This window comes from Trichosurus vulpecula, chromosome 4 (assembly GCF_011100635.1).
Source record: "Trichosurus vulpecula isolate mTriVul1 chromosome 4, mTriVul1.pri, whole genome shotgun sequence".
In the NCBI taxonomy this organism is placed as follows: domain Eukaryota; kingdom Metazoa; phylum Chordata; class Mammalia; order Diprotodontia; family Phalangeridae; genus Trichosurus; species Trichosurus vulpecula.
This window is the reverse complement of record NC_050576.1, coordinates 54,581,714-54,608,953: the sequence shown is the minus strand read 5'-3', so window position 1 is coordinate 54,608,953 and position 27,240 is coordinate 54,581,714. Positions and strand designations below refer to the sequence as shown.

At 44.0% G+C, this 27,240-nt stretch overlaps 1 protein-coding gene and 1 non-coding gene across 3 annotated transcripts in view; one reads left to right on the top strand and one right to left on the bottom strand.

The window, feature by feature from the left end:
* OLFML2B (olfactomedin like 2B) overlaps window positions 1-27,240 on the top strand; it is a 56,130-nt gene that overhangs the window by 12,817 nt on the left and 16,073 nt on the right. The window contains exons 4-5 of one of the 2 annotated variants that reach the window (XM_036758301.1): window positions 21,361-21,537; window positions 26,544-26,769. In XM_036758301.1, the coding sequence (XP_036614196.1) occupies window positions 21,361-21,537; window positions 26,544-26,769 (403 nt within the window). Of the gene's footprint in view, window positions 1-21,360; window positions 21,538-26,540; window positions 26,770-27,240 lie in introns of both variants that reach the window. The other variant, XM_036758300.1, reaches the window with a different exon arrangement.
* LOC118849358 lies at window positions 17,451-17,553 on the bottom strand. The gene has a single exon (XR_005010404.1). It is a non-coding gene; the product is annotated as a small nucleolar RNA U13 (small nucleolar RNA).

Genomic DNA, 27,240 nt, shown 5'->3' with positions numbered 1-27,240 from the left:
GAGGTACGGAGAAGGAAGGAAACAAGGCAGAATGGAAGTGAGGATGAAAGAAAGGAAGGAAAGGTGGAAAGATGGAGAGAGAAACAGAGAGAAAAAGGAGAACGGGCAGGAGGGGAGAGAAAGGGAAGGAAGGAGGGAGAGAAGAAGGGAAAGGAGGAAGAAAGGAAGGAAATAAGTCAGGTAGGAAGGAGGGAGGGAGGGAAGGAAGGAGAAAGGATGGAAGAAGGAGATGAAGGAAGGAAGGAGAGAAGGTTCTCTAACTAGAGTCTTTCCACAGTATGATCAGGACTATCCTTAGGAACATGCAGAGTGGCTAAATGCTTGCATTCCATGATTTCAAGGGAGTTGAGAAGGCTTCCCATGGCTGATAGCTAACATTTCACCCCAATTTTGTTCACTTGGGCCTCGACTCCTGTTAAAATGCAAGTGGGCTAAAGATTTGAGCTTTCATCAGTCATCGACTCTTCAGCTGATCCCTTCCAGAGACCAGGTTTTGCTGTGAGTAGGGAGAAGGGAGGGGAGAGCACAAAGGCACCAGGCATCTTGGCAGAGGAGCTGCTTCTTTGGAGAGAGGGAAAAGCGAGTCAGAGTAAAGAGGATAGAGGGGGTGAAGGAAAATGTCTTCTACTTCCCAACCCAGCCAGGCCAGTCCTGAATTGGTGCCTATTCCTACAGAGAGAATCTACCATTCCAATGAAAGAACATCTATTAAGTACCTACTAGACACCAGGCATTATGCTAAGAGTCTCTGTCCTCAAGGAACTTAGAGCTTATTAATTTCTCTCAAAGACCCGCTCAGATTCTGTCCCTTGTGCTTATTAAAAGATCTCTTCTTTGGCTGGTAAAAGGTTAGCTCACTATAGAGGCAGCTAGATAATACAATGGAGGAAGCCCTGGCTCTAGAATCTGAGTTCAAATTCTGCTTTAGATACTTACTAGCTGTGTGACCCTGGGCAAGACACTTAACTTCTTTCTGTCTCAGTTTTCTCATCTGTAAAAGGGAGATTATAAAAGCACCTACCTCCCAGAGTATAATGAGGATCAGTTAGGATAATATTTATAATGGGGCAACTAGGTGGCACAGTGAGTAGAGCATTGGCCCTGGAGTCAGGAGGACTCAGCCTCAGACACTTGACACATCTACTAGCTGTGTGACCTTGGGCAAGTCACTTAACCCCAATTGCCCTGCCCCCCCCCCAAAAGGATAATATTTATAAAATGCTTCACAGACCTATATAAATGCTGGCTATTATTGGCTACTATAGGAGAGGTAGAATGTGTACCCATTTATTTCAATAGCTCCCATTACAAAATAAAACCTCAAAGACCCAAAATGGTGGGGCAGCTAGATGGCATAGTAGATAGAGTGCCGGGCCTGAAGTCAGGAAGACCTGAGTTCAAATCCAGCTTGACAATTACTAGCTGTGTGACCCTGGTCAAGTCACTGAACCCTGTTTAACTTGGGTCCTCATCTGTAAAATGAGCTGAGAAGGAAATAGCAAACTCCTCCAGAATGATTGCCAAGAAAATCCCAAATGAGGTCATGAAGAGTCAAACACAATTGAAATGACTGAAGAACAACAAAGACCCAAGACATTAGGGAATCTCCTTTGGTCTTTGAATACTACTCAAAGTGGATGACTAAATGTAATGCAACGGAATTGGTGACCATTGGTTTATTCAGTGTATAGCCTGTTTGTACATGGCAGTTTGCATGTTGCCTCTTCTGTTATACTGTGAGTTCCTCAAGGTCAGGAATTGTCTTTTGCCTTTCTTTGTATCCCCGGTGTTTAGCACAGTGCCTGACACATTATTAACTGAGCATCACACACCTACAGTGTATACGCTAATACTTGAGTCAAAATAAATGAGAGAGACTATTTAACAAGAGTCCTTCCCTCCTACTCCTCCCCTCTAAACACAAGATCTCCTTGTGCTTGTGCTTGTGAGATCCATATTGAAAAAGACCCTGGAGGAAGAAAAGGACACCCAGACTCTAGATCTGGCTTCATCACTGCCTACGCCTCCTTAGCCAAATCACTTCACTCTGGGCCTCAGTTTGGTTATTTGTTAAATGAGTGGCCTGGCCTAGATGGATGGCCTCCAAGATTGTTTCCCGCTCTAACATTGTGGGAAGCCACTCTCACGAACACTGTAATTTGAGAAGTCAGATCCTTGTGAGAAATGGAAATAGTCCCCACCCAGTTAGCATATGTTTTATATTTAAATACATGTGTGTGTATGTATATATACATGCTATACATATGTGTGGATGTATACGTGTGAGTGAATGTTTATATATATGATGCTAACCCATCAAAGTAGTGCCTACAAAGCTTCTAGAACAGACAGGCTGGTATAATGCAAAGGGCTGGGACCCAGGAGATCTGAGTTCTGCTCTAGTCCTCCCACAGATTATGTGACCTTGGGTAGGTCACTTCCTTGTCCTGGGCCTCCTTTCCTCAACTGTAAAATGACAGCATAGAGCCATGGTGTCAAACTCATACAGAAATGGATTCCCTAGCCTGTATATTGACTTACAAAAGCACAAATTGACATTATCTAGTATGTATTGTATTTTTATTTTAAAAAAAAAACATTTCCTAATTATATTTTAATCCTGTTGGAGGAGTTTTGAAAGCTGCTTGGTTTGACACCCCCATGGCAGAGAATTAGATAATATCTATGGTTCTGACAGTCTCTGACTTCATGACCTAATCCATAACCACAGTGTGTCCTTGGAAAAACAGCAAGTGTTTGTGTCATCTCCATTCCTTCCTCATGTTAATGGTGCCTGGGATCCAGAGTTAAAGCTGGGAAGGATTTAGCAGACTCAGCCCTGGCTACAGCATACACTGTGTAGGCATATGGGAAGCCAGAGGCTTCCTCTTCAAGGCTTTGCTTGGCTTGTCTGGTTTTGGTCTGGAAGGCAGATCAAAGTTGTGTTTCTGGCCCTGAGGGATATGTCTTTTTTTCACTAACAAATGGAGAAATGTATCTTTCATCTGTGCAGTGCTGGCCCTGGACAAAACTGTAAAGTTGGACCATTTGTTTCAAGGTACTCAACCTCTGTCTTCTTGTTCTCTTGACCCCCTTCTAGAGAACCCTCACTGCTCTGTCTGTTCCTCCATGAAAACCTGATCTCAGGAAAGAATAGTCCATCAGTCATTTACACTGTAGTATGAATGCTGGTTGTAGGGGCATAGGATTACAGTGTTGGATATCATCTAGTCTTATCTTATTGATGACAAAACTGAGCCCTAGAAAGGTTAAAGTCAATATATTCCCTCTCTCTGGGGGGAACTTGATTTATTTTGAACTTGATTTCAAAGAGTAGAATAAAAGGCTTTATCCCCTGTTGGAAGAATTGTAGGTGCTACCGAATAGTTGGGGAAAACCCAGTGGCAGCCCTGGAAACATCCTGTGTGGGTAAATGGTGGCTCTGCTCACGCAAAGACCCAACCAAGACCAAGTCTTTGTTTTTATTTGGCTGGGAGGTGGGGGTGGGGAGGATTTGAGAAGCTGGTCATCTCTCACTCTGCTAGTCTAAGAGGAGTTCAGAGCAGCCATAATTTAGGTGTGGGGTCTGATGGACACTTGTGATTTCCAAACATTCCCCAATCCACCAACTGACAAGCGTGCATTGAGTGACTCCTCTATGCCCAGCATTGTGCTTGCTTTTGGTAGAAGGAAACAACACATATAAATAAAAGTGAATACATACAAATGAATTAGTAAGAAATTTTGGAGTCTGAGGCTCTAGTAGTTGGGGAGGATCAGAGGAGGCTTTAGAGGTAAGAGGAAGGCTAAGAGGCAGAGATGAGGAGGCCCGAGACAACAGTTCCCTTCACTGCCTCCACAGGCCTTTGCCTTGGACAAATGATTCTTAATCCAATGACGCCCAGTACAGTTGCTGGCCTTGCCACTCTACACGGGGTAGGAAAGGGGAACAAGCAATATTCATAGTGGGGAGAGCAGGAAGCAACAAATAGTAAGCCCTCACACACCATATTTCTGTCACATTGACTTTGGCACTGGTCTCCACTATGTTTGGAGCCTGGATTGATACTTTAAAATGGGAATCTTTGGCATTTAGGTCCTTCAACAAGATGGATCAAAGCTAGACTAGCGTCCTGGAGACATGATCTGGTTAAATAATATTTGCTCTTGGCTAATTTCCAATAAACATTCCATTTCTATCTCCATCTCTGTTCCAACTAATGCCCATATCTTTTCCACTCCAAGCCCCACATCTGCCCAACCTTATCCTCCATATATGCCCCCAGCCTCATGGCCCACATTTGATCCATCCCATGCACCATCTCTATCACACTCTTTGCCCCAGTTCTGCTCCAGCTTTGTGCCTTCAATCATTGTCTCATCCTTTGCCCCATCTCCACTCTATCCCATGCCCCAGGTCAGCATCCAATTGTCAGGTTCCCTTTAGCCTGAACACTGTCTAAAGGTGATTTATGCAATTTTCCTAGTAGACCAAAATGCAGGCAACTGGAATAAAATCATAAAGAAAATGGAATTATGGAATATTTGTGAATGGTTGGGAGGATGGGGGAGCAGTTACAAGAGGAAATGAAGCCATTTGGAAATAGGGAGCAATCAAAAACATGACAGAAGAGCCTTTCCAGAAAAAGAAATCATTCAGATATTAACAGAATGCGAGTGCTGTAAGAGACCTTGGGAATCACCTTGTCCAACACTTTCATTTTACAGATGAAGAAACTGAGGCTGAGAAAGGAAAACTGACTTGGTCAGAGTCTCAGGGTGACCAAGTGGTATAGGGGAAGCTAGGACCTAAGATATTTTATTCCCACTTTAGTGCTCATTCTCTTATACTTGTCCAAGCAGCATCCAAGCCAATCATGGGAAGGGCCAGCCATAGTAAAAAGGTTTATGCACCAGCAATTAGCACATGGAATGCACCAGGGCAAGGCTGGAGGACTCTCTCCCTTCTTGGTTTTCTGAATTATGCTCTCAGCTGTTTGAAGGAATTAGTGCTCTCGGTGGGTTTCCTTCTCTAGCTGCACCAGCTGTCTCCAAATGTTTTTTCTCCTTAGCCCCCCTACCAGGTGCTGTGGGCAGATGTCAACTGGCATAGGCCTCTTGGGCCCAGACACCATGGTTCTTTGGCTGTTGGGGGAGGTATTTCTAGAAAGCTAATGTTAAAAGGCAATGAGATGATCTGACAGATGCTTTATTGCAACCCGATCTGCAGTAGTTTTTAATAAGCCCACACTGAAATAAGGGGGGGATGGTCTAGAAAGCACCTAGCTCCCCTTGATTGGCTCAAATCCCCAGGCCCAGATGAATTACATCATCCCAGAGCACCAAAAGAAATGGTGGATGTGATTGCTAAGCCACAGATGATGATCTTTGAAAATTCATGAAGAAGAAGAAAGCTAGAGGATAAATGTTGTCCCAGGTTTTCAAAAAAGGGAAGAGAATGAAGTTGGAAAACTGGAAGCCAGTAATTAGTAGAAAAGTTCCAGGAGTATTTTTAGAAGGATGGTTCGTGAACATGTAGAAAAGGAAACAGTGATCACAAAAAGCCAGCCTGGCTTCATCAAGTACAAGTCATTCCAAACTAACATCTTTCTCTTTTTGACAGGGTTACCAGATCAAAGGAATACTTGATAGTTCACCTAGATTTTAACAAAGCGTTTGACAAAATATCTCATGTTATTATTGTGAGAAAAGTGGAGAGGTATGGACGAGATAAGAGTGGAATGATGTAGATGTGGAATTTGTTGCATGCTAATCCTGAAGAGTAGCCATTAATGCTTGATGTCAGCTTGGAAGGAGATTCCCAATGGAGTGCCCTAAGAATATGACTCTAGTCCTATAGGAGTTAACCTCATTAGCCTTGTTTTAGACAAAGGCATAGAATGCATACTTAGCAAATTTGCCTATAAGATACAAATCTTGGGGCATGGGTGGATAAAAAACTAGATGATAGGATTGAAAAATATTTTTATAGGTTAAAATATTGGACCAAATTTAATAAGGATAAATATAAAAGTTGTACATCTAGGTTAAGAAAATACTTTACAAGAACAAGATAGAGAAAGCATGGGTAGATAGCAGGTCATGTGAAAAAGATCTGGGGGTTTCAGTGGATTTCAAGTTCAATATAAATCAGAAAGTTAGTGAGCTCTTGGACTACATTGAAAGCAATAGTGTTGAGGAGGGGGAAAGGGAATAAGCATTTATGTGCCACGTGCTATGTGCCAAGCACTGTGCTAAGCACTTTTTAAACAACAACTCTGCAAGGTGGTTGCTGTCATCATCTCCATTTTACAGTTGAGGAAACTGAGGCACACAGAGTCTTACCGTGAGTCACTCTGCTAGGGAGTGTCTGCAGCCTGATATGAACTCAGGTCTTCCTGATTTGAGACCATTGCACTTCCTGGTGGTCCTATGGTACTATGCCTGCTCAGACCACATCCGGATTCCTGGGCTCAGTTCTGGGTATGATGCTTTAGGGATATCAGTAAGGGATAGTGTATCCAGAGAGGGACAACTAGGAAATGGAGGGCCTTGGGAGCTATGACATATGAGGATTGGTTGAAACAAATGGGAATCATGGCATCATAGATTTCAAGCTGAAAATTACCTTTATGGGTCATCTTGTTCAACCCCTTCATTTTCCATGTGAAGAAGCAATGGTTCATAAGAGCTAAGTGACTTGCTTAAGGTCACACAGCTACTAAAAAGCAGGGCTGGGATTCCAGCCCAGCTTCTCTGACTCTAAACTCAGTACACTTCCTAGTGTTTTGCCAAAGGAGAAACAACTTGGCATAGAAGACAAAGAATCACAGAATGGCCAAGTTGGCAGGGACCTCAGAGGTCACCCAGTCCAACCCCTAACCAAATAAGGATCTCTACAATGTTTGGGACAAGTTTTTGCTTGAGCCTTTTTCTAGGGATGAAAAACTCACTTTCCTCCAATGTAACCTACCCCACACTTGGGTTAGTCAAATTGTTGCAAAGTTCTTCCTCACAATAAATTTGCCTCTTTCTAATTTCCACCCTTCGGTTCTTATCATTCCCTCTGGGGCCACGTGGAACAAATGCCATTCCTCACTTCAGATGTTCTATAGCCCTTTTCTGTGCCTTGGCTTTTCTCCTCCCAACCCCCACTCCCTATTTCAGGAATGGTCTCCAACCTCACCTCTACTTCTCGGAATCCCTGTTTTCCCCCAAATATCACCTCTAGTTCCACCTTCTGCGTGAGACCCTTCCTGGTCCCCCAAGATTTTGATGCTTTCCCTTCCAGGGTTAGCTTATACCTCCTCCATGTGTTTTGTATATTCCTATCAAGGAATTTGTCATCGTCTCCATTAGAATATAAGCTAGGTGAGTGCAGGGCTGTTTTGCTTTTGTCTTTGTATCTCTAGTGTCCCACATGGTGCCTGGTATATAAAAAGTACTTATTAAATGCTTGCTTAAGAGGAGGAGGTAAAGAAGAAATGCATCCTAGTGTTTCTCAGCATTGACATCCTCTGTCATCACGGCCCAACCTTCCCTCCTCCTAACTTCATACATACAGTTAGATCTCAGCAGGCCATCTACTTTCTGCCTTGCAATCTGCTCCTGAGTCCCAAAACTTTAATTTGTTGTCCTTCCTATATGAGGAGGTTGCTACTGACTTCCTGCCAATGGAATGTTTGATTTGGACCTTCTTCTCATGTTTGTGCATGTGTATGTGTGTGTGTGTGTGTGTGTTCTCTCATCAGTTACTCTCAGTGCATTATCCACTGTGCTCTGTGTTAGAGCACATCTGGAATGTGTTGGGCCATTTATGCAGCACAGTTTCAGAGGAACATTAACAAATTTGAGAACATCAAGGAGAGTCCAAACAAGATGGCAAGGGGACTCACTAATATACCCCAGGAGTTTGGCCTAAAGGAAGAGGGGATGTTTGTCTTGGAGGATAACAACCACAACAATAAGAGCTAGCATTAATATAGCCCATTAAGATTTGCAAAAGCACCTTATATGTGTCATTTAATACATGTACAGGGGGCAGCTAGGTGGCGCAGTGAGTAGAGCATCGGCCCTGGAGTCAGGAGGACCTGAGGTCAAATCCGGCCTCAGACAATTGACACACTTACTAGCTGTGTGACCTTGGGCAAGTCACTTAACCCCAATTACCCTGCCTTCCCCTCTCCAAAAAATAAAATAAAATAAAATAAAATAAAATAAATACATGTACAACCCTGAGAGGTGAGTTCTATCACTATGTGCAGTTTACAAATAAAGAAACCGAGGCAAGCAGAAGTTAAATGACTTGCCCATGGTCATACTGTAAGCAGATGTCTAAGGCCAGATTTGAACTCAGGTCTTCCTGCTTCAGGGCCAGAGCTCTATCCTCTGCTCCATCCTACTGCCTTAAGAATATTTAAAGGGAACAATACAATCATTGTTTTCATATATTTGAAAGACAGTCAGTCCTGTAGAAGAATGATTAGACCTTTTCCATATGACTTGGCAAGAAGTTTCAGGAAAGTAGATTTGGTTTTCTAACAACTGAGTCTGTCCAACAATGGAATGCTTTTGTCTTGTGTTGGGTTCCATCATTGCAAGTGTTCAAGCAGACCCTAGATGACCCCCTGCCAGGGGAAACTATAGAGGAGGATTGGTTCAAAAAATCAGCTTCACAAGGACAAGATGGGCAAAGCATTTGTAGATTGCAATTTATATGAAAGAGAGTTGGGGGGTGAGTTGGGACTAAGCAACCTCTAAGGCACCATCCAACTAGAAGAATTTCATGTTCTTTCCCTTTTGTGTCCAAGAACACTTGGCTGGATGGTTGGCCAAGATTAGGGGTGTAGCCTGTGGCCACAAAACTGAATTTTTCCTCCGAGCAGAGCTTACTGGTCCAAATGGAGAATGAACTGGCAACTCCAACCTCATTAACACTGTACTCTAGCCAACCAAAGTAACCAGTGCCAACTTGACAGAGACATCCATTTGTGTTACTTTGCCATTTTTTCCCTTACAGAGCTTGCCTTCCTTGTCCATCCTAGATAATCTCAGAGCTAGATTAGGGTGGGGGCAGTGGGGAAAGAAACCTAAAAGTCCTCCTCCTCCATCAGTCAGGAATCTCTTCTACAGTATTCCCCCAAAGTGGTTCTCTCTGTCCCGTGACCTTAACTCTCTGGCTATGTCCTCTTCTGGTCATACTGACTGGCATTCACGGGCCCACCCTCCTGAGCCCACCCTCGCCCAGCTAATTAATGGCCTGTGTTTTATGATCCCATCCATCTCTGATATTTCCTGATGATGAGTCTAGAATTCTGCTCATCTGGAAGAGCATGCACAAACATGGTTCCCTGCCCCCACTAGCAGACACATACCCCTTTAATTCAAATCATGGTTTACTTCTCTTAGCCAGCTGTTCCAGATGTTTCAAGTTGCAAAAAAACTAGCCCATCTCTCCTCTCTCTGCCTCTTACCATGATTCCAAGTGTCTTGGCAACAGCCGGGCAACTATACCAGCCCCTGCTAAAGATGCTCTCTCTCCTTCCTCACCATAGAAAACATTGCTGGGGCTGTCCATGAGACAATCTTCACACACTGTAAATGTCAAAGTCACAGATGGGAAATGCCTGAGACATGGGGTCATGGGGTTCACCCTTCTGCCAGGGTAGGATTTAGAATTCCCCTGGGCAGGAGACTTCCTACATCTATCTGTATTAGGGAGGCCTTTGGGATAAGGGTTAGCACCAGTGTGGGGCATCTAAGTGGTACAATGGATAGAGTGCCAGCCCTGGAGTCAGGAAGACTCATCTTCCCAAGTTCAAATCCAGCCTCAGACATTTTCTGTCTGTGTGATCCTGGGCAAGTCACTTAACCCTGTTTGCCTCAGTTTCCTCATCTGTAAAATGAGCTGGAGAAAGAAATGGCAAACCACTCCAGTATCTCTGCCAAGAAAACCCCAAATGAGGTCAGAAAGAGTCAGACACAACTGAAACAACTGAATAACAATAACGTCAGTGCTCTAGGCAGAGAGCAGAAAGTGTGGCTATGTTTGTAGTGGAGAGATATCCAGCTGCCTTGGCCTTTCACACCAATGGAATGATGCCATTGACAGCCCAGTTGTTTATTCAGGCCACTTAGCAAGGGCTGGCATTCTCTTGAAGGGGTTAAACAGTACCAGTCCCCAGGGCCCTGCACCCAGCACTATGTGAGCACTGCCTAATGGCTTCTAGCTGAAGTGGTAGGGGAGAGAACAGAGGTGGATCTTTCACAAAGATCAGCTATTTTATAAAGATTGGCTGGTTGTGATTTTATAAAGCAGCACTGGCACGGGAAGGTTGAGGGACCCAGACGCCCTCAGGTTCCCTTTTCTCGCGGCCACCTTTTACATTATAGATACTTCCAAGACAAAAGGCAGGCAAATACACCAGAATCGTCATTATAAATTACATTTATGTAGCACTTCAAGGTTTAACAAAGTGCTATCCTTGCTGTGATGTAGGGGATGTGACGATCATCCCTCCCTAGACAAGAAAACTGAGGCTCACATGTAAGAGCAAGGATTCCAACTCAGGTCATCCTGACTCCAGGTACGTGCACTAGGTCACAGTGCTCTTCACCACCATAGGTGGACAACATTTCTGGCAGAGACCACGAGTGTATCATGGGACTAAAGAGAAGCAATGTCTGTGTAGGCGGCTCTGAGCAGGGCTGTGGGTTTCCAGGAACCCCGGGGACATATTAAGTGGTCAGTGACTTCCTCTACCGACCCCACAGGGGACAATGCCCTTAAGTACTGTCCTTTTCCCACTATATCTGTGCCCTTTTCCTGGCAGCCCAATTCCAAGACTCCCTCCCCATGCCAGGAAAATTCCCCCTTCCTGTATACAGCAACAAGACTCTCACTTCCTCCCTGTGAGTGTCCTCAGCCCACTCAATCACGGCTCACGTGTTGGCTGAGGGGCTCCAGGGTCCCTGGTCCAGGGTGAGGCTTCACCAACGGCCAGGTCATTGGACCATAGGAGCACAGAGCCTGAGCCGGAAGGGACCCCGAGACCTTCAAGTCCAATCCCCTTGTTTTACAAATGAGAAGGCTGAGGCCCATAAGCGATTTTCCCAAGGTCACCTACCCACGAGGTAACAGAGGTGGGCCTTGAATCCCAATCTTTTGGGTGCTCCTTTTACCCTCCTATCCCTCCAGGATGGTGCAATGTAGCAAGCACTGGATAGGTGGAGGGCGTGGCAAGATAGGGGCATTCAGAATTGTTCAGTCATTTTAGTCATGTCTGACTCTTCATGACCCCATTGGGGGTTTTCTTGGCAAAGATACTGGAGCGGTTTGTCATTTCCTTCTTCAGCTCATTTTACAGATGAAGAAACTGAGGCAAATGGTGTTAAATGACTTGCTCAGGGATACACAGCTAGTAATGTCTGAAGGCAGATTTGAACTGAGGTCTTCCTGATTCCAGGCCCTGTGCTCTATCCACTGAGCCACCTAGTGCCCCCATCAGGGAATGGCATCAGAGACATGAGGAGACCTGGGGTCTATTCCAACTGTCCCTGAGTAGTTCAATGAGTCAGAGGGGCCAATGAGAGGCCAGCTGATGAAGTGGAACGAGCGCTGGTTTTAGAGTTAAAACATCCAGGTTTTTAGGTAGGGATGTGCTAAAGCTAGGAAGAACACTGGTTGTGAGGGTCAGTTGTTAAATTTTCAGTCTGAGCATTTACATGGGAAATGGGCAGATGCTACAAATCAGTGCTTGGTTTATTGTTTCATTGGTTGTCTACACTTAAGAAAATGATGAGGGAAATGTTAATAATGCAGATTAAACTTCAAAGTGGTCATGCATACATTTTTTTCCTCAGGGAGCTGGTTGTTAAACATTTACCCCTGGTTCTAGGCCTGATTTTTTTTCCTTTTTTTTTCAATTCAATCTAAGAAAAATTTTTATATATAATTTTATTTTTTCAATTATAGGTAAAAGCAATTTTTAATATTCATTTTTTAAGATTTTGAGTTCCAAATTTTATCTCCCTCCCTACCTCCTTAAGAAGGCAGGCAATTTAATATACATTATATATACATACACAATCATTATGTTATGCAGTTAAGTGACTTGCCCAGGATCATACATTGGTAAGTATCTGAGGCCGGATTTGAACTCAGGTCCGCCTGACTCCAGGGTTAGTGCTCTATCCACTGCACCCCCTAACTGTCCCAGGCCTGGCTTTGGAAAACACTAGCCATGTGACCATAGATAAGTTCATTCCAGCTAGATGTACCCAAACAGCTCATCCCTCTGAAACTCAGTTTCCATGACTGTAAAATAGGAATAACAGTACCTGTACTGTTTGCACCACTGCTGAGTTTTTGTGTGGAAGGTGTTGACTTTAAACTATGGAGTGTGTCAGAAGTCTTGGTGCAGTTTTATGATATTAGAGATGGCTGCCCTTGCACTAATATGTTTGGGACAGCTTCTATTTCAAGGGTGAGTTGTTGTCATTAACATCTCAGAACTTGGGCTTGCCTTGCAAAATGGAGATGATAATGGTCCCAGCCACCTCTCCTAAAGGGCTGCTGTGTGGCTTAAATGACATTATAGATGAGAAAAGGCTTTGAAAAGAAATGGCGTATCCCTACCTAAAAACCTGGATCTTTTAGCTCTAAAACCAGCGAGCACTCTTTCTACTTCATCAGCCAGCCTCTCATTGCCTTCTCTGACTCACTGAACTACTCAGTGAGAGTTGGAACAGACCCCAGGTCTCCTGATGTCTCTGATGCCATTCCATGATGGGGGCAGCTAGGTGGCTCAGTGGATAGAGCACAGGGCATACAGACATGCCCACAGAACCGTAGCCTCAGAGTCAGACGGGACCTCTGAATCTATCTAGTTTAACCCATACCTCGTCAAGAAGCCCCCCAGATTCCTGACAAGTGGCCATCCAGCCGATACTTGAAGACCTTCTGAGAGAGAATAACCTCGATAACAATTGGCACGTATAGAGAGAGGGCTTTAATGTTTTCCAAGTACACAATCTGTACCATCTCAATTGAGCTTCACGACGATCTTTGAAGGCTGCCATTGCAGGAAGTCTTGTCCGCCATTTAAGAGGAGTAAACAACATTGGTGAGGACCAATCATGACTTGCCCAAGACCACTCAGTAAGTGTCAGACCCTTTTCAGGTAGCTCATTCCACTTGTGGATGGCTCTCTATTGGGAAATTACTAACACCAAGACTACAGTTGCCTCTTTGAAACTTCTACCCATCACTCCCAGTGCCACCTTCTTGGATCAAGCAGAACCACTAGAGCAGTGGGTCTTCACCTTTTTAGCTTCCTGTACCCCTTTGATGACAGTTGACCCAAGAGAACCCTTTTCAGAATAATGTAGTATATACCATTAGGGCAGTTGGGTGGTGTAATAGATAGAGTACCAGGCCTAGAATCAGGAAGACTCATCTTTCTGAGTTCAAATCTGGCCTCAGACACTTACTAGCTGTGGGACCCTGGATAAATCACTTAACACAGTTTGCCTCCTCCATTTCCTCATCTATAAAATGAGTTGGAGAAGGAAATGGCAATCCATTCCAATGTCTCTGCCAAGAATACCCCAAATAGAGTCACATGACTAAAATGACTGAACAACAACTATAACCCAGAAAAAAGCAATTGTATTGAAATAAGTATATATTTTCCCATCCAAGTTCATGGACCCCATGAAATCTATCTAGGCATTTCTCCATTAGTGGTCTGTGGGCCCCACTAAGAACTTCTACAGGTTCTTAGACCTTCTGAGGGGGTGTCTAGACCCTTTTCTATGTGACAGTTCTTTAAATGCTTGAAGACAGTACCTTTTAAAATATAATTCCTTCTGCAAAACCAGGAGTAGTGTCTTCTAAACACTCTCCCCCCAACTTAGCAAGTGTTCTACTTCTTAGACATCCCAGGAACCCTTAGACGAACCACTTGATCCATACCACCCTGGCCTCTGAGGAACTCCATGCCTCTTCCTTATCCTCACCATCCAGCTGTGCTGGACATCCATCCTTACCCTTGCCATCCAGCTGTGCTGGACAACCATGCTTATCCTCACCATCCAACCATGCCAGACATCCATCCTTACGCACACCATCCAGCTGTGCTGGACATCCATCCTTACCTGCACCATCCAGCTGTGCTGGACATCCATCCTTACCCTTAGCATCCAGCTGCATTGGACATCCTTCATATAGTGGCCAACTCAGTTCTTATCTCTTCCTAGACTCCAGGTGCCAACCACACAATATATGGAAAGATGTGGAAAGAATTAATGAAACCCACCTGGATTTCATTTGCATCTAAAGCTGCCATGTAAATCTCCAAGGGAACTATGAGGCACAGTCAGGGAACTGGGTGTGGTTTTCAACAAACTTTCCCACTGATTCTGAGCTCTGACTAAGACGATGTTTTTCTCTCTATCTCAGCTTTTCTGCCTGTGAGGAGGGTAACCACAGGAGTCTTTTATAGCCCGAGGGAAAACATGCCACAAAGTGTGGATCAATTTGAAAAATGTTTCTAAGTTCATACTGCGTGCAAGGCATTGTTCTAAGCACTGAAAATACAGAGATAAAAATGAACCAGAACTTGCTTTCGAGGAGCTTAGGGACTTGGGGAGATGGGGATGGGAATAGGACATGGGCCCAGACAAGTGCAAGGCAGAATTTGATGAGGACAAATGAGAGATCTGGGCAAAATGCACTTGGAAAGTTTGAGGAGAGGGGAAAAATCTCCTTTGGATGAGATCAGGGAAAGCTTCATGGAGGAGGTGGCACCTAAAATGATAAATAAAATTTCTGTTTGAAAGCTGAAAAAGCAAAATTGATGATGTCTCCGGTTCCCAAATGGTTGAATCAGAAGTGGCTTTTCCTAGTTCTGCATCCTTGGATTATGAATGCAGTTCGTGGTCAGGGGACCCACCAGGATTCCATGAGGCCAAATGGGAACAAGCTACTACTTCCAAGATGTTTTGGAAACTGAAGCCTCTTCTGAAACCCAGGAGTCTCAAAGGTCACCAAAGCATTTAAGCTCTGGCCAGTTAACCCCAACTTGGAATGGTGTAGAAAGGCCAGAGTGTTCTAATCCTTAATGGATAACATCCCCAGTATGCAGAGAATTCCAGCAATGGGAGAAGCTCACATTTATATCATGCAGTCCAACAAACACTTCTTATTTTTTTACAGTCACAAAGTGCTTTGCGTACATTTTTTCATTTGATCTTTACCCTATGGGGCAAACACTATTATCCAGCCAAGCACAAACGCCTTGAGGAAAGGAATTATTTTCTTTGTGTTTCTTGTACGCCCTAATGCCTACCGCCATGCCTTGTACATAGTAGGTCCTTAATTAATGTGTGTCGAATTGAATTGAATCCCCATATTACAGAGGGAAGGAAGGATGGACAGAAGGAAGGAAGGAAGGAAGGAAGGAAGGAAGGAAGGAAGGAAGGAAGGAAGGAAGGAAGGAAGGAAGGAAAGAAAGGAAGGAAAGAAAGGAGGGAGGGAGGGAGGAAGGAAGGAAGGAAGGAAGGAAGGAAGGAAGGAAGGAAGGAAGGAAAGGAAGGAAGGAAGGAAGGAAAAAAGGAAGGAAGGAAGGAAGGAAGGAAAGGAAGGAAAGAAAGGAAAGGAAGGAAGGAAAGAAGGAAGGAAAGGAAGGAAAGAAAGGAGGGAGGGAGGGAGGGAGGAAGGAAGGAAAGGAAGGAAGGAAGGAAGGAAGGAAGGAAGGAAGGAAGGAAGGAAGGAAGGAAAGAAAGGAGGGAGTGAGGGAGGGAGGAAGGAAGGAAAGAAAGGATGGAAGGAACGAAGCAAGGAAGGAAGGAAAGGAAGGAAAAATGGTGGGAGGGAGGGAGGGAGGAAGGAAGGAAGGAAGGAAGGAAGGAAGGAAGGAAGGAAGGAAGGAAAGGAAGGAAGGAAGAAAGGAAGGAAGGAACGCAAGGAAGGATGGAAGGAAGGAAGGAAGGAAGGAAGGAAAGAAGGAAGGAAAGGAAAGGAAGGAAAGAAAGGAGGGAGGGAGGAAGAAAGGAAGGAAGAAAGGAAGGAAGGAAGGAAGGAAGGAAGGAAGGAAGGAAGGAAGGAAGGGAGAGGAAGGGAGGAAGGAAGGAAAAAAGAAAGGAAGAAGGAAGGAAGGAAGGAAAGGAAGGAAAGAAGGAAAGGAGGAGGGGAGGGAAGGAGAGAAGGAAGGAAGGAAGGAAGGAAGGAAAGGAAGGAAGGAAGGAAGGAAGCAAAGGAAAGGAAGGAAGGAAGGAAGGAAGGAAGGAAGGAAGGAAGGAAGGAAGGAAGGAAGAGGAGGAAGAGGAAGGAGGAGGAAGGAAGGAAAGAAGAAGGAAGAAAGGAAGGAGGAAGGAAGGAAGGAAAGAAAGGAGGGAGGGAAGGAAGGAAGGAAGGAAGGAAGGAAGGAAGGAAGGAAGGAAGGAAGGAAGGAAGGAAGGAAGGAAGGAAAGGAAGGAAGGAAGGAAAGGAAGGAAGGAAAGGAAGGAAGGAAGGAAGGAAGGAAGGAAGGAAGGAAGGAAGGAAGGAAGGAAGGAAGGAAGGAAGGAAGGAAGAAGGAAGGAAGGAAAGGAAAGGAAGGAAGGAAAGAAGGAAGGAAGGAGGGAAGGAAGGAAGGAAGGAAGGAAGGAAGGAAGGAAGGAAGGAAGGAAGGAAGGAAGGAAGGAAAGGAAGGAAAGAAAGGAGGGAGGGAGGAAGAAAGGAAGGAAGGAAGGAAGGAAAGGAGGGAGGGAGGAAGAAATTAATTTATTATGTGCCTGCTATATGCCAGATACCATGTTAAACACTTTAAAAATATTATCTCATTTGATCCTCACAACAATCCTGGGAGGGAGATGCTCTTATTATCCCCATTTTATAGTTGAGGAAACTCAGGCAAACAAGTTAAGTGACTTGACTAGGGTCATAAAGCTAAGTAAATGTCTAAGGCTGAATTTGAACTCAGGACTTCCAGAAACCCAGGTCTTCTGACTTTTATGTACTTTCCCCTGTATGGCTCTCTGTAGCAATCTAGTTAGTTATACCAAGCGTATATGGTGAGTACTGCCCTTAGCTAGAAGCCTGTGTGAATCTGCCCCTGGGATATATTGATCTTTTAACATTTTAGGCTCTTTACATCTTGGGAATTCTTAGTTTTATAGCAGGACATAGCTTAGCACAGTGCCTGGCATGTTGTCATTTTTGTTCAGTTGTATCTGACTCTCTGTGACCCCTTTTGGGGTTTTCTTTGCAAAGATACTGGAGTGGTTTTCCATTTCCTTCTCCAGCTCATTTGAAAGATGAGGAACAGAGGGAAATAGGGTTAAGTGACTTGCCCAGGGTCACACAGCTGGTAAGTGTCTGAGGCCATATTTGAATTCAGGAAGATGAGTCTCCCTGACTCCAGACCCAGCACTCTATCCGCTGCTCCAAAAAAACTAGTTTCTTGTTCAAACAGCTGGATAATATACCTGTATATAACAGGAAAGGTTGAGGCAGTACATCTCACTCAGGTGAGTGAACACCCATTCATCACATAGATGAACCAGAAGGATCTATGTGCCTGGCACTAAATTTTTATTGAACTGAAAAAGGACACAAGCAACCATGAAGCATGTAAGTCTTTCCACTCACACCTGCTTGATCACATGTTTACAAGGTATTTTACATTCGTTAACCCGCTTTATCCTCAGCACAACCCTGCAAGGTCAGTACTCCCCACTTCATTTCACAGATGAGAAAATTGAGGTTCATCAAAATTCCCAGGGATCACAGGATCCTAGCTTTAGAGCTGGAAGGACCATAAAGGTGATTGCATGAATCCAGGCCACCCCACTCCCCATTTTACAGCCAAGTGAACTGAGGCTAGGATACCCTGTCCATTACTAAAATAAGCCTGTCAAAATCCTCCTCATCCTTCACTGCTCAAGTTTGACCTCCTCTTTGAAACATTCCCTGGCTGCCCCAACCCAAAGTGGCCCCTCTCTCCTCTGAACCTTCTACCTACTGCCTGGACTCCTCATTTGGAGCTTATCCTACATATACTGCCTGGTATCCTTATGGGTAATATTTCTATTCCCTCCCCTGCTCAGTGTTTAAAGTCTTCCAGGATGCTACTCTGTCTTAGACTACTTTGTCTCCCTCTTAACATCGAACACTGGTCCTCACCCGCAGTAGGATGCTTGCTCAAGAAACGACCACTGGTTGACATTTTTAGTGCTCTAAAAACATACGACGCCTGGAGCAAGGCTTATGTAGATCTGCCAGAAAGAGAAGTCTTTTAGGAATCATTTCAGCGAGCAATAAACAAGATTTATAATTAGCTTATGAATTAGGACCATAGAAATAATTGGGAGAAAAGACCTTGAAGATAGTTTAGCCCAGTTCTTTCATGTTGCAGATGAATAAAGTGGGGCCCAAAGAAAAAGGGGACAAGGAAACAAGCATTTATTCAGCTCTTACTATGTACATCATACAAAGCACTTTATAAATATTATCTCATTTTGTATATTACTAATATTATCTCAAGTATAATGACTTGCCCAAGGTCACACTGGGAGTAAGTACCAAGATCTGGGATTCAAATGAATGAATGAAAGCATTTATTAAGCACTTACTGTGTACTGATCCCTTTGCCAGGAATCAAGACCCCAAAACAGAGGCATTCCCTTCCCTTGAGGACTTTATATTTTAATGGGGCAGATAATATAATAAGGGAAGGATGTTTTCATCTATGGAGCAATAGGGCTGGAGAGTGTAGCCAGAGGGAAATCCATTAATGTGTGTTTTTCAAAAGTAACAGTAGTATTGATTTGATCTAAAGCAAGAGATGGAAGGGGAAGAGGAAAGGTACACGCAATGATGTTAAGGTGACAGCTAGATGACATCCAGAGACATGTGATGTGCTACATGGTCCGGTGTCTTTATGTGAAGCCAGATAGATACAGTGGGCTTTGTAAGTGTATGCTCACTCACTCCAGTTGGAATAGGTTGTACTTTCTAATGCAATCATGTGGATAAAGTGCCAAGCTTGAAATCAGGAAAACCTGGGTTCCAATCTCTCTGTAGTCATATAAAGCTATATTACTCTGGGCAAGCAAGTCAGTTAACCAGAGTCTTAGTTTCTTTATCTCTAGAATGGGAATAATGATAATACCCAATTCATAGGTTTGTTATGAGAAAAAAAATGAGATAACATGTGGAAAGTGTTCTGCAAACCGTTTTATTGTTGTTCAGTTGTGTCAGACTCCTCATGATCCCATTTGGGGTTTTCTTAGCAGAGATACTGGAGTGGTTTACCATTTCTTTCTTTGGCTCACTTAACAGATAAGGAAACTGAGGCAAACAGGGTTAAGTGACTTGCCCAGGGTCCCACAGCTAGTAAATGTCTGAGGCCAGATTTGAACTCAGGAAGATGAGTCTTTCGGACTCCAGACCCATCATTCTATCCACTGTGCCACCCAGCTGTCCATGTTCTATTAGGGTCTGCCATTGAGAAGGAAATAGCAAGTTACTCTAGTATCTTTGCCAAGAGAACCCCAAATGGGGTCAGGAAGAGTCAGACACAACTGACATTACTGAACGACAGCAACAACAGACATTGTTGGTGGTACACCATGCTGGAAGTTGGGGGCTGGCTGGGTCTGGGGCTTCAGTAGTATGGGAACACTCAGGTAGGAAATTTCTTTGCAGATAGGCAAATGAGAGAATTTGCTGGGGCACAGAGAGTTTAAGTAACTTGCTCAGAGTCACACAGCAAGTACCTGTCAGAGGTGGAATTTCAACCCAAGTTGTCCTGGATGCTAGGTCAGCTCTTTATTCACCCATGTTGTCTCTTACACTATACTGAGATATTACACATAGAACGCCTGTGAAATTATAAGGCCCTGAGTGTGTGTCGGGTTTTATTATTGGTGGTGTTGGGGGGCATCATCATTACTGTCATTGTTTGTATCACTGCCTCTCTGAATTTTAATGATTGAAATTTAAATTCAATAAACATTCAAACGCCCACTCCATTCAAAGAATTGTACTTGGTTCTGCTTCTCGAGAACTCCAACAGTTTAGTTCTCTTCAATTAATCCTCTTCCAGATAACCCTCTTTACACTGCTTAGCAAACCGCTTTTAGGGGTAAGGAAGATTTCAGGGATCCACATGACCACAGATTTCAAATAAGTGGGTTTCAAATGAGGATAATTTTCCTATAATGTTAAAAAATACAGGACTGGGTAAGAAAGACTGGGAACAAACATGGCGGGCTTTCACATGATAGAGACATAGTCCTCGCTGCATAGTTGGGAGTCAGAGCACCTGAATTTGAGTCCCAGCCCTGCTATTTCCAAGCTGTGTGACTTGAAAGCAGTCACTCTCCCCACTCCCTGACCTCCATGCTTTAGATGGAAAAAGTAATACTTAGACTATCTATTTCACATGGCTCTTATAAAAAGATCTTGTAAACCTTGAAAGAGCTTTAAAAATGTGAATTGCTTTCCATTTATTATTATAGTAAACTATGAGCAGCATAGACTTATCACTAAAGTCAATAAAAGCCCAGGTACTCTTGGAAAGTACGATCAGCATCTTTCCATTTGGGGAGGCTTCTTAGGGCAATAAGAACACTGGACTAGAAATCCAAAGAACCTACTGGCAAACTAAGGGGCATGTCTTTTGAAGCTCAGGTGGAGATCCATCCACTCCCTCTACTGCCAAAAGAGATCAGAGTATTTCATTGTCAGAATGTTTCCTTAGCTCCATCCAGCTGCCTAAGAAAAAAGTGCTAGTCCTTTCATTAAGGGTGTGCTAGTGAATGTTTGACAGTCTGGTATCTAGAAAACAAACCCCCAAAAGAGACACTTTTAAGCTTAATTTGCATTATTCATATCTTTTGCATCACTTTCTGGAGTCTAGATAATCAACAAAACAATGAATCAATTCCTGATTTGTAGCATTTGTTGAAGTAGAAATGGGCACACAAATTTTAACAATCAGCTCGCTGAGCTGGTTTGAGCTGGCTCCAGCACACCCCTACTTTCAACTCAGTGATTCTAAAGCTCAGATGGACTCTCCCTGAAAATTGTGCTTTGTAATCTGGTATCAGCATCCAGCCCAGTGCCAGAAATATAGTAGGCACCTAGATACTTGGCAACTGACTGATTTCCAAGGTTCTGCAGGAAATTTGTCCCACATTAAGGAGACAAAGAAGTAGGTGGGATTCACGCTTTGGCAGAGGGATTAGACTGATTGACCTTGGAGTCCCCTTTTCATTCTAAAGTTTTATGTGGCTCAGAGCCCCTTAACCACAGCTGTTTTCCTGTTGTCATCAGATCCTTTCAAAGGGGCCTTCTCTTTTCCACTTTCCCAGGAAGTTTCTAAAAATCTCACCAAGGAAAACGAGCAGATCAAAGAGGACATGGAAGATACTCGGAGTGAAATGAACAAAAGAGACAATGGAAACTGCTCCAGTGGCACCCCAGGTCACATTCCGGGCCTTCGGGCAGCCTTGCAGAGGGATGCTGCTGCAGCATATGCTCTCCCTGAGGTACAGCCCCACTCCACCAGACGCCTTTGACCCTTGTCCCCAAATACTAAGCCTCGACACAGTAGACAGTTGCCTGTGTGATCAGGCTTGGGGGACCCTGAAAAACCCAACTATTCAAAAACATTTCCCCACTGGTCCCTAAAATGCTGAACCAAATTCATTCCTTCAAATCCTAGCAGTGAAGATTTGGAGGCAAGTGTAAATATGTGACCTGGAGTCACTTTAAATCAGTGGCACCCACTTAGCATTTTAGTTTGAATTAGTTCATCAGACCAGCTCCATTCACTTCATTCTTGTTCATCACTTGGTTGGTAAAGCCCTGAGGGAATGAAGTAGAGAGCTGTCTGGGAAGGTTGGGAGTATAGTCTATTGCTCAGGAAGACATGTTTCATTGGGATAATGCAGTGCAAAGTCCTGGGGATCCAGGGTGGGGTCTGATTACTGAGAAAAAAGAAGGGGCCACTGAAAGATGAATAAAAAGACAGCTTCCTAATCCCTAGGAGTATGATACCACAGGAGGATTAGGGAACAAAGGAAGGAAACAAGAACATGCAATATAGATTTCCTTCAGCAGAGATGGTCACCAAGACACCGCCCAGCCCAAGCCTGCTGTGGTGTTGGGGAAGCTAAGGGGCACGTCTTTTGAAGCTCAGGTGGAGATCCGTCCACTCCATCTACTGCCAAAAGAGATCAGAGTTTTTCATTGTCAGAATGTTTCCTTAGCTCCATCCAGCTGCCTAAGGAAAAAGACTATTCCTCGTGTCTGTGAAATGTGTCTCCACATTTCTCTAGGGCTGAGTTTATGGGACTTTTTCCTTGGCCTTGATGACAAATACTGTGGTGTGTTGAGGAACCTGGATCAGATTTCTTGAGGGCAAACAGCAAACCAAATCAGATGCTCCGAACTTAAAGACTCCCCCCTTTTTTTCCTTGCTCAGCAAAGTGAAATTTCCTCCTCTCAAACCCCCATTCATCTGACTGCTGAAGTCAGCACAATCCACCAGAAGCCAGAGAAGCAGGGACAGAGGAGGGGGTGGGGGAAACAGAAGAGAAAAGGGGTGAGGGAGGCCCAGGGGTGGAGTCTTCCCTCTCATCTCAGCAGTCATCTCCCTGGCTTCGTTGGAGAGCGAAGAGGGGACAGAGGAGGTATAAGGATTTGTTTGCTTAGTTTTGAGACTGTGAAATGGCAGAGTTTCTCGGAATGTGAGCTACACTTTGTCGGGGGCTTGTCTCTAGGAAAACTTCCTTGCCCGGATGGTCATGGAGTAGATGGGAGGGGAGTAGGAGTGGAGCCAGGAATTGAAGTCATATAACAGACTGTGGGATTAATGAAGGAAAAACCACGGCTTGGTGGGGGCCGCTGCTATGCAGCCTCGTCTGTCTCCAGCAAATTCAAGGGAATTATATGTTCCTTGGTCCATCTACATGTCTGAGGAAGGGACAGGGTTCCTACCCACTCCTGTGAGCCTAGAATTAAAGATCTCTTATGGATGTTGCCACAAAGCCATGACGACTTGATTTTGCAATGTAGAAGGAAACCAGTCTCCAGCAATTACATTCACCTCATCCTCAGAACCAAGGGACTGCGGGCTAAGGCCTCTTGTCCCATGTCCAAGAGACTCCTTCTGGACGGAAAAGGAAAGAGCCTTTGGGACTTCTGGCCTAAGACCTAAAGCCTGGCAGGAAGACCAGGTCCTTCTTTTGGACTTCGGTTTATCAGTCAAGGTTGTAGGGATCAGTCCTGGCTGAGCAGCCCAGGCTGCTGGATGGGTTTGTTATTGTTGGATTTTTTTTTGCATAGACAGCTAATGGGGTGTCCATGTTGGAGGACAGAACTGCCAAAGGCACAAAGGGAGAGTTCTGACAGATCTAGGCTGTTTGGCAAGTAGCCTCTGGAACCAGAGTTGAAGGAGAATCCCCAACATCCCAGGGCCCAGAGGCATTAATATCCCCAGTCAGGGCTTTTGCATATGAACAAAGTGGAATATGAGTTGAGACATCCAGAATCTCTTTTGCCATCCTTATGAAATTTCTCATGATGGCGGGAAGAGGATGGGCTTGTGGGGTGGAGGGGGACCTAAAGTATTTCCGGGCCAAAATTTGTAGGTCAACACTAGAGAATGTGTCAAGTGGTGGGGAGGCTCTGGTCCCTGGAGACAAGGATTTTTCCCCCAAAACAGCTTTGTTCTCTGTGTGAATATCATCAGGGCTAGAATTACAAGTTTTAAAGGAGTTTGACCACTATCCCCTTGGCAAGATGTGCAGAGATTACTTTGTGGGTTAGGCTCAACTGGGATCTGCTGCTTCCTTTGTTTGCTTACTGTTCTGACCTACATCCTAGGGATAATTCTGGGCAGCTGGAGATGGAGTTGACAGGTCCCCATATCCAGAGAGCAGGACCTAAGACCTCTTACTCTGCTTTGTCTTTATCCATTCATGGTGGCCCAAAACAATTACACATAGGCTTCATGGAAGTAAAGATTTTCAGGTGTATTCAGATGACCCTTTGTGGGGCATGTGGTAGAGGAAATTCATATTTCAGGAGTGGGTAGGGCTTTATGAACTCTTAGGTCTGTTCCAACTATGAAATATTGTGCTTTTATGGTTTTTTATATGCAAAAATCCTTCCCTTCTATGAAAACGAAGTTCAGGAAAACCTGGTCCAGGGTGCTCAAACCTCTGTTCTTATAGCACTGGGTTTCAAACAGAATGGAGCTCCAGGTGTATCATGGCCTCCTTTTCAGAGATGGTGCCATTTGCAACAATTACCATTCATATAGGTGAGTGGGGTGAACGAACAAACAGGAAACAGTCCCAAATACATGGTATATATGGTAGGAGATGGCATAGAACATTGGACTAGGAGGCAGGAGGCCTAGAATCTAGGCCTGGCACCACTACTAATTTACTATGTGAACTTTAGCTAATTACTTCCCATTCTGGGACTCACTTTCCATATCAGTAAATGAGTGGGTTGGACCAGACAAAAATAAGACCCCATTAATACTTCACATTTATGTAGCAGATGTGCAATGGCAGAAATGCTGGTTTTGGAGATAAAGGAAGAAAGTAAACAAGCATTTATTAAGCGCCTATTATGTGCCAAGCACAAATATTATCTCATTTAATCCTAACAACCCTGGGAGGTAGGTGCTATGATTATCCCCATTGCATAGATGAGGAAATTGTGGCAAACAGTGGTTAAGTGACTTACCTAGGGTCACTCAGCAAGTAAGAGTCTGAGGCCACATTTAAACTCAGCCAGGCCCAGCCCTCTACTTACTATACCACATAGCAACTTAAGGGCATGAGTTTGAATCCTGACTCTGAAAGTTATTCCCTTTGGGATCTTGGCCAGGTCATAGCTTCTCTGGGCCTCAGTTTCCTCATGTGTAAGGTAAGAAGGATGGATTGGTTGACTTCAAATGGTCCAAGGTTTACAAAGCATTCACCTCACAATGACCCAATGTGGCACAAATAGAATCACCCTCATTTTTCAGATAAGGAAACTAAGGCTTAGATGACCTGGGTGAGTCATTGAACCTCTCTGGGACTCAGTTTCTTCACCCGTAAAATGAAGGGGTTGGACTAGATGACCTCTGATGTTCTTTCTAGTTCTAATTCTGTATTGTGATCTCTGAGGTCCCTGAGATCATCTGAGACTTTGAAAGCTAGGGTCCCTGACCCTTCTTGTGTCCTAGATCCCTTTGGCAATCTGATGAGGCCCAAGGACCCCTTCCCAGAATATGTTTCTGAAATGCCTAAAATAAAATGCGTGGAATTGCAAAGGAAACCAACTCTACATTGAAATATACTGTTATCAAATGGTATTTTGTCATTTAAAAAAGCAAGTTTAAGACCCTCAGGTTAAGAATCTCTCCGTTAGATAAAGTAAACCCTTACGGGGTATGTACTGGTTAATGCAAGGTCAAAGGATTTTATTTACTAAATTAGTGCTACAAGTCAAATCCTATAACAACAGATGTATTGGCCTTCATATAAACCACGCTTTTCCCCATGATCATTTTTTGTATAAAATCTGAGTATAACCTAAAACTGGTGTTATTTTTCAATGCCTACCAAATATATCTCATTTCCTTCATAGATGAGAGCTAGAGAGATGATAATAGATAGATAGATACACAGATAGATACATAGAGAGATGAAGATAGATGATAGGTAGAGAATAGAGATAGATGAGAGAGTGATAATGAAGACATAGATAGATAGATAGATAGAGAGAGAGAGAGAGAGAGAGAGAGAGAGAGAGCGCACATTTGCTAAATGCTTACTCTGAGCCATGCTCTGTGCTAAGTGTTGGAATACAAATACAAGCAAAAAGAAAGATAGACCCTGCCTTCAAGGAGCTTGCAATCTAATGGGGAAAGATAGTGCATAAAAGGAGCTGAAAAGAGTTAAGGGTAGAGAGGAAAAGTGCCAGAGTCTAGAAGGTTGGGAGTGGAACTAGGAGAGAAGTGAGCATAGTTGGCCAGGACACTACCTCAAATAGAGGTTCTGGGCAGGAACTCATCAATCGGGGGAGGGGGAGAAGTGGCCCGTATTCAAATGAATACAATAATAATTATCATTGCCCTGAAAAATCTATGTATAGCAAAAAAGATGTCCCAACCATGGACAATGAGTCTAATTTATCTTCAAGCAATGTTTGGTCCAACAAAATAAAGTGCCATTAACACGAGGTGGCTCTTCAGAATTAGTTGCAGCAAGTTTTGCCCACACATTTATTTCTACTCCATGTTGTGGTGCTCTTCTCTATGAGCCTCACTGCATTTTGTACAACCTCCTTGACTGACTTATTCTTATCCCACTCCAACCTCGTATAGAGAACTCATAATTGAGGCCAACTTTCCCTCCCATCCCACCCCTGTGGCTGCTAGAACTAAGAAGAAAATGTTCTTGATGCCCCTTTGAGCAAGCCTTCCCTTTGGCTTTGGCTTCCTCTAAAAAGTGGATTAAGTGAGCCTTTCTCTCTTCCAAAGCAGCAGTATGAAGAGCGGTTTCTGCGAGAAGAGACCGTGTCCCAACAAATCAACACCATTGATCTCCTTCCGCTTCAGCCCCCGGCTCCTCCAGAGGCCATGGCACCACGAAGGCCCCTCCAAAGGCAGATCCACCTGAGGGGTCGGCCGGCTTCCAAACCTACCATCATACGAGGCATCACCTATTACAAGGCCAAGGTCTCTGAGGAGGAGAATGACATCGAGGAGCAGCGTGAGTTGGACTTAGCAAGGTCTCCCATGGGAAAGAAAGTGGTAGAGTGGAGCCAATAGCTCATTTGGAGGGCTATGAGTAGGCTCATAAAGAGATAAACAGATTTCTTCTTAGACATAGCCCATGTTGGCTTTAATATTAATATTGTAGTCCATTCCTTACCTACTGATATTTTTTTTTGTGAGTTAACTACAAATATTCAGGAGTCTCTTTCTGATTGGCTGTATGACTTTGAACAAGTCACTTCAACTTTCTGAACCTCTATCACCTCTTCTGTAAAATGAGAGGCTTAGACTGGGTGGTCTCTTAGGTCCTTTCCAGCTCTAACATTCTGGCACTCCCTGATTCTGTGGGACCACAGGTCTCACCACATGTGGGGAGAGTTGCTCATTTTTGTGATTAGCTGAAGTTAGTTAGCAGGAGAAATGGTAGCACAGGGTAGTATGAAACCTCTAGAAAATACAATTTCTT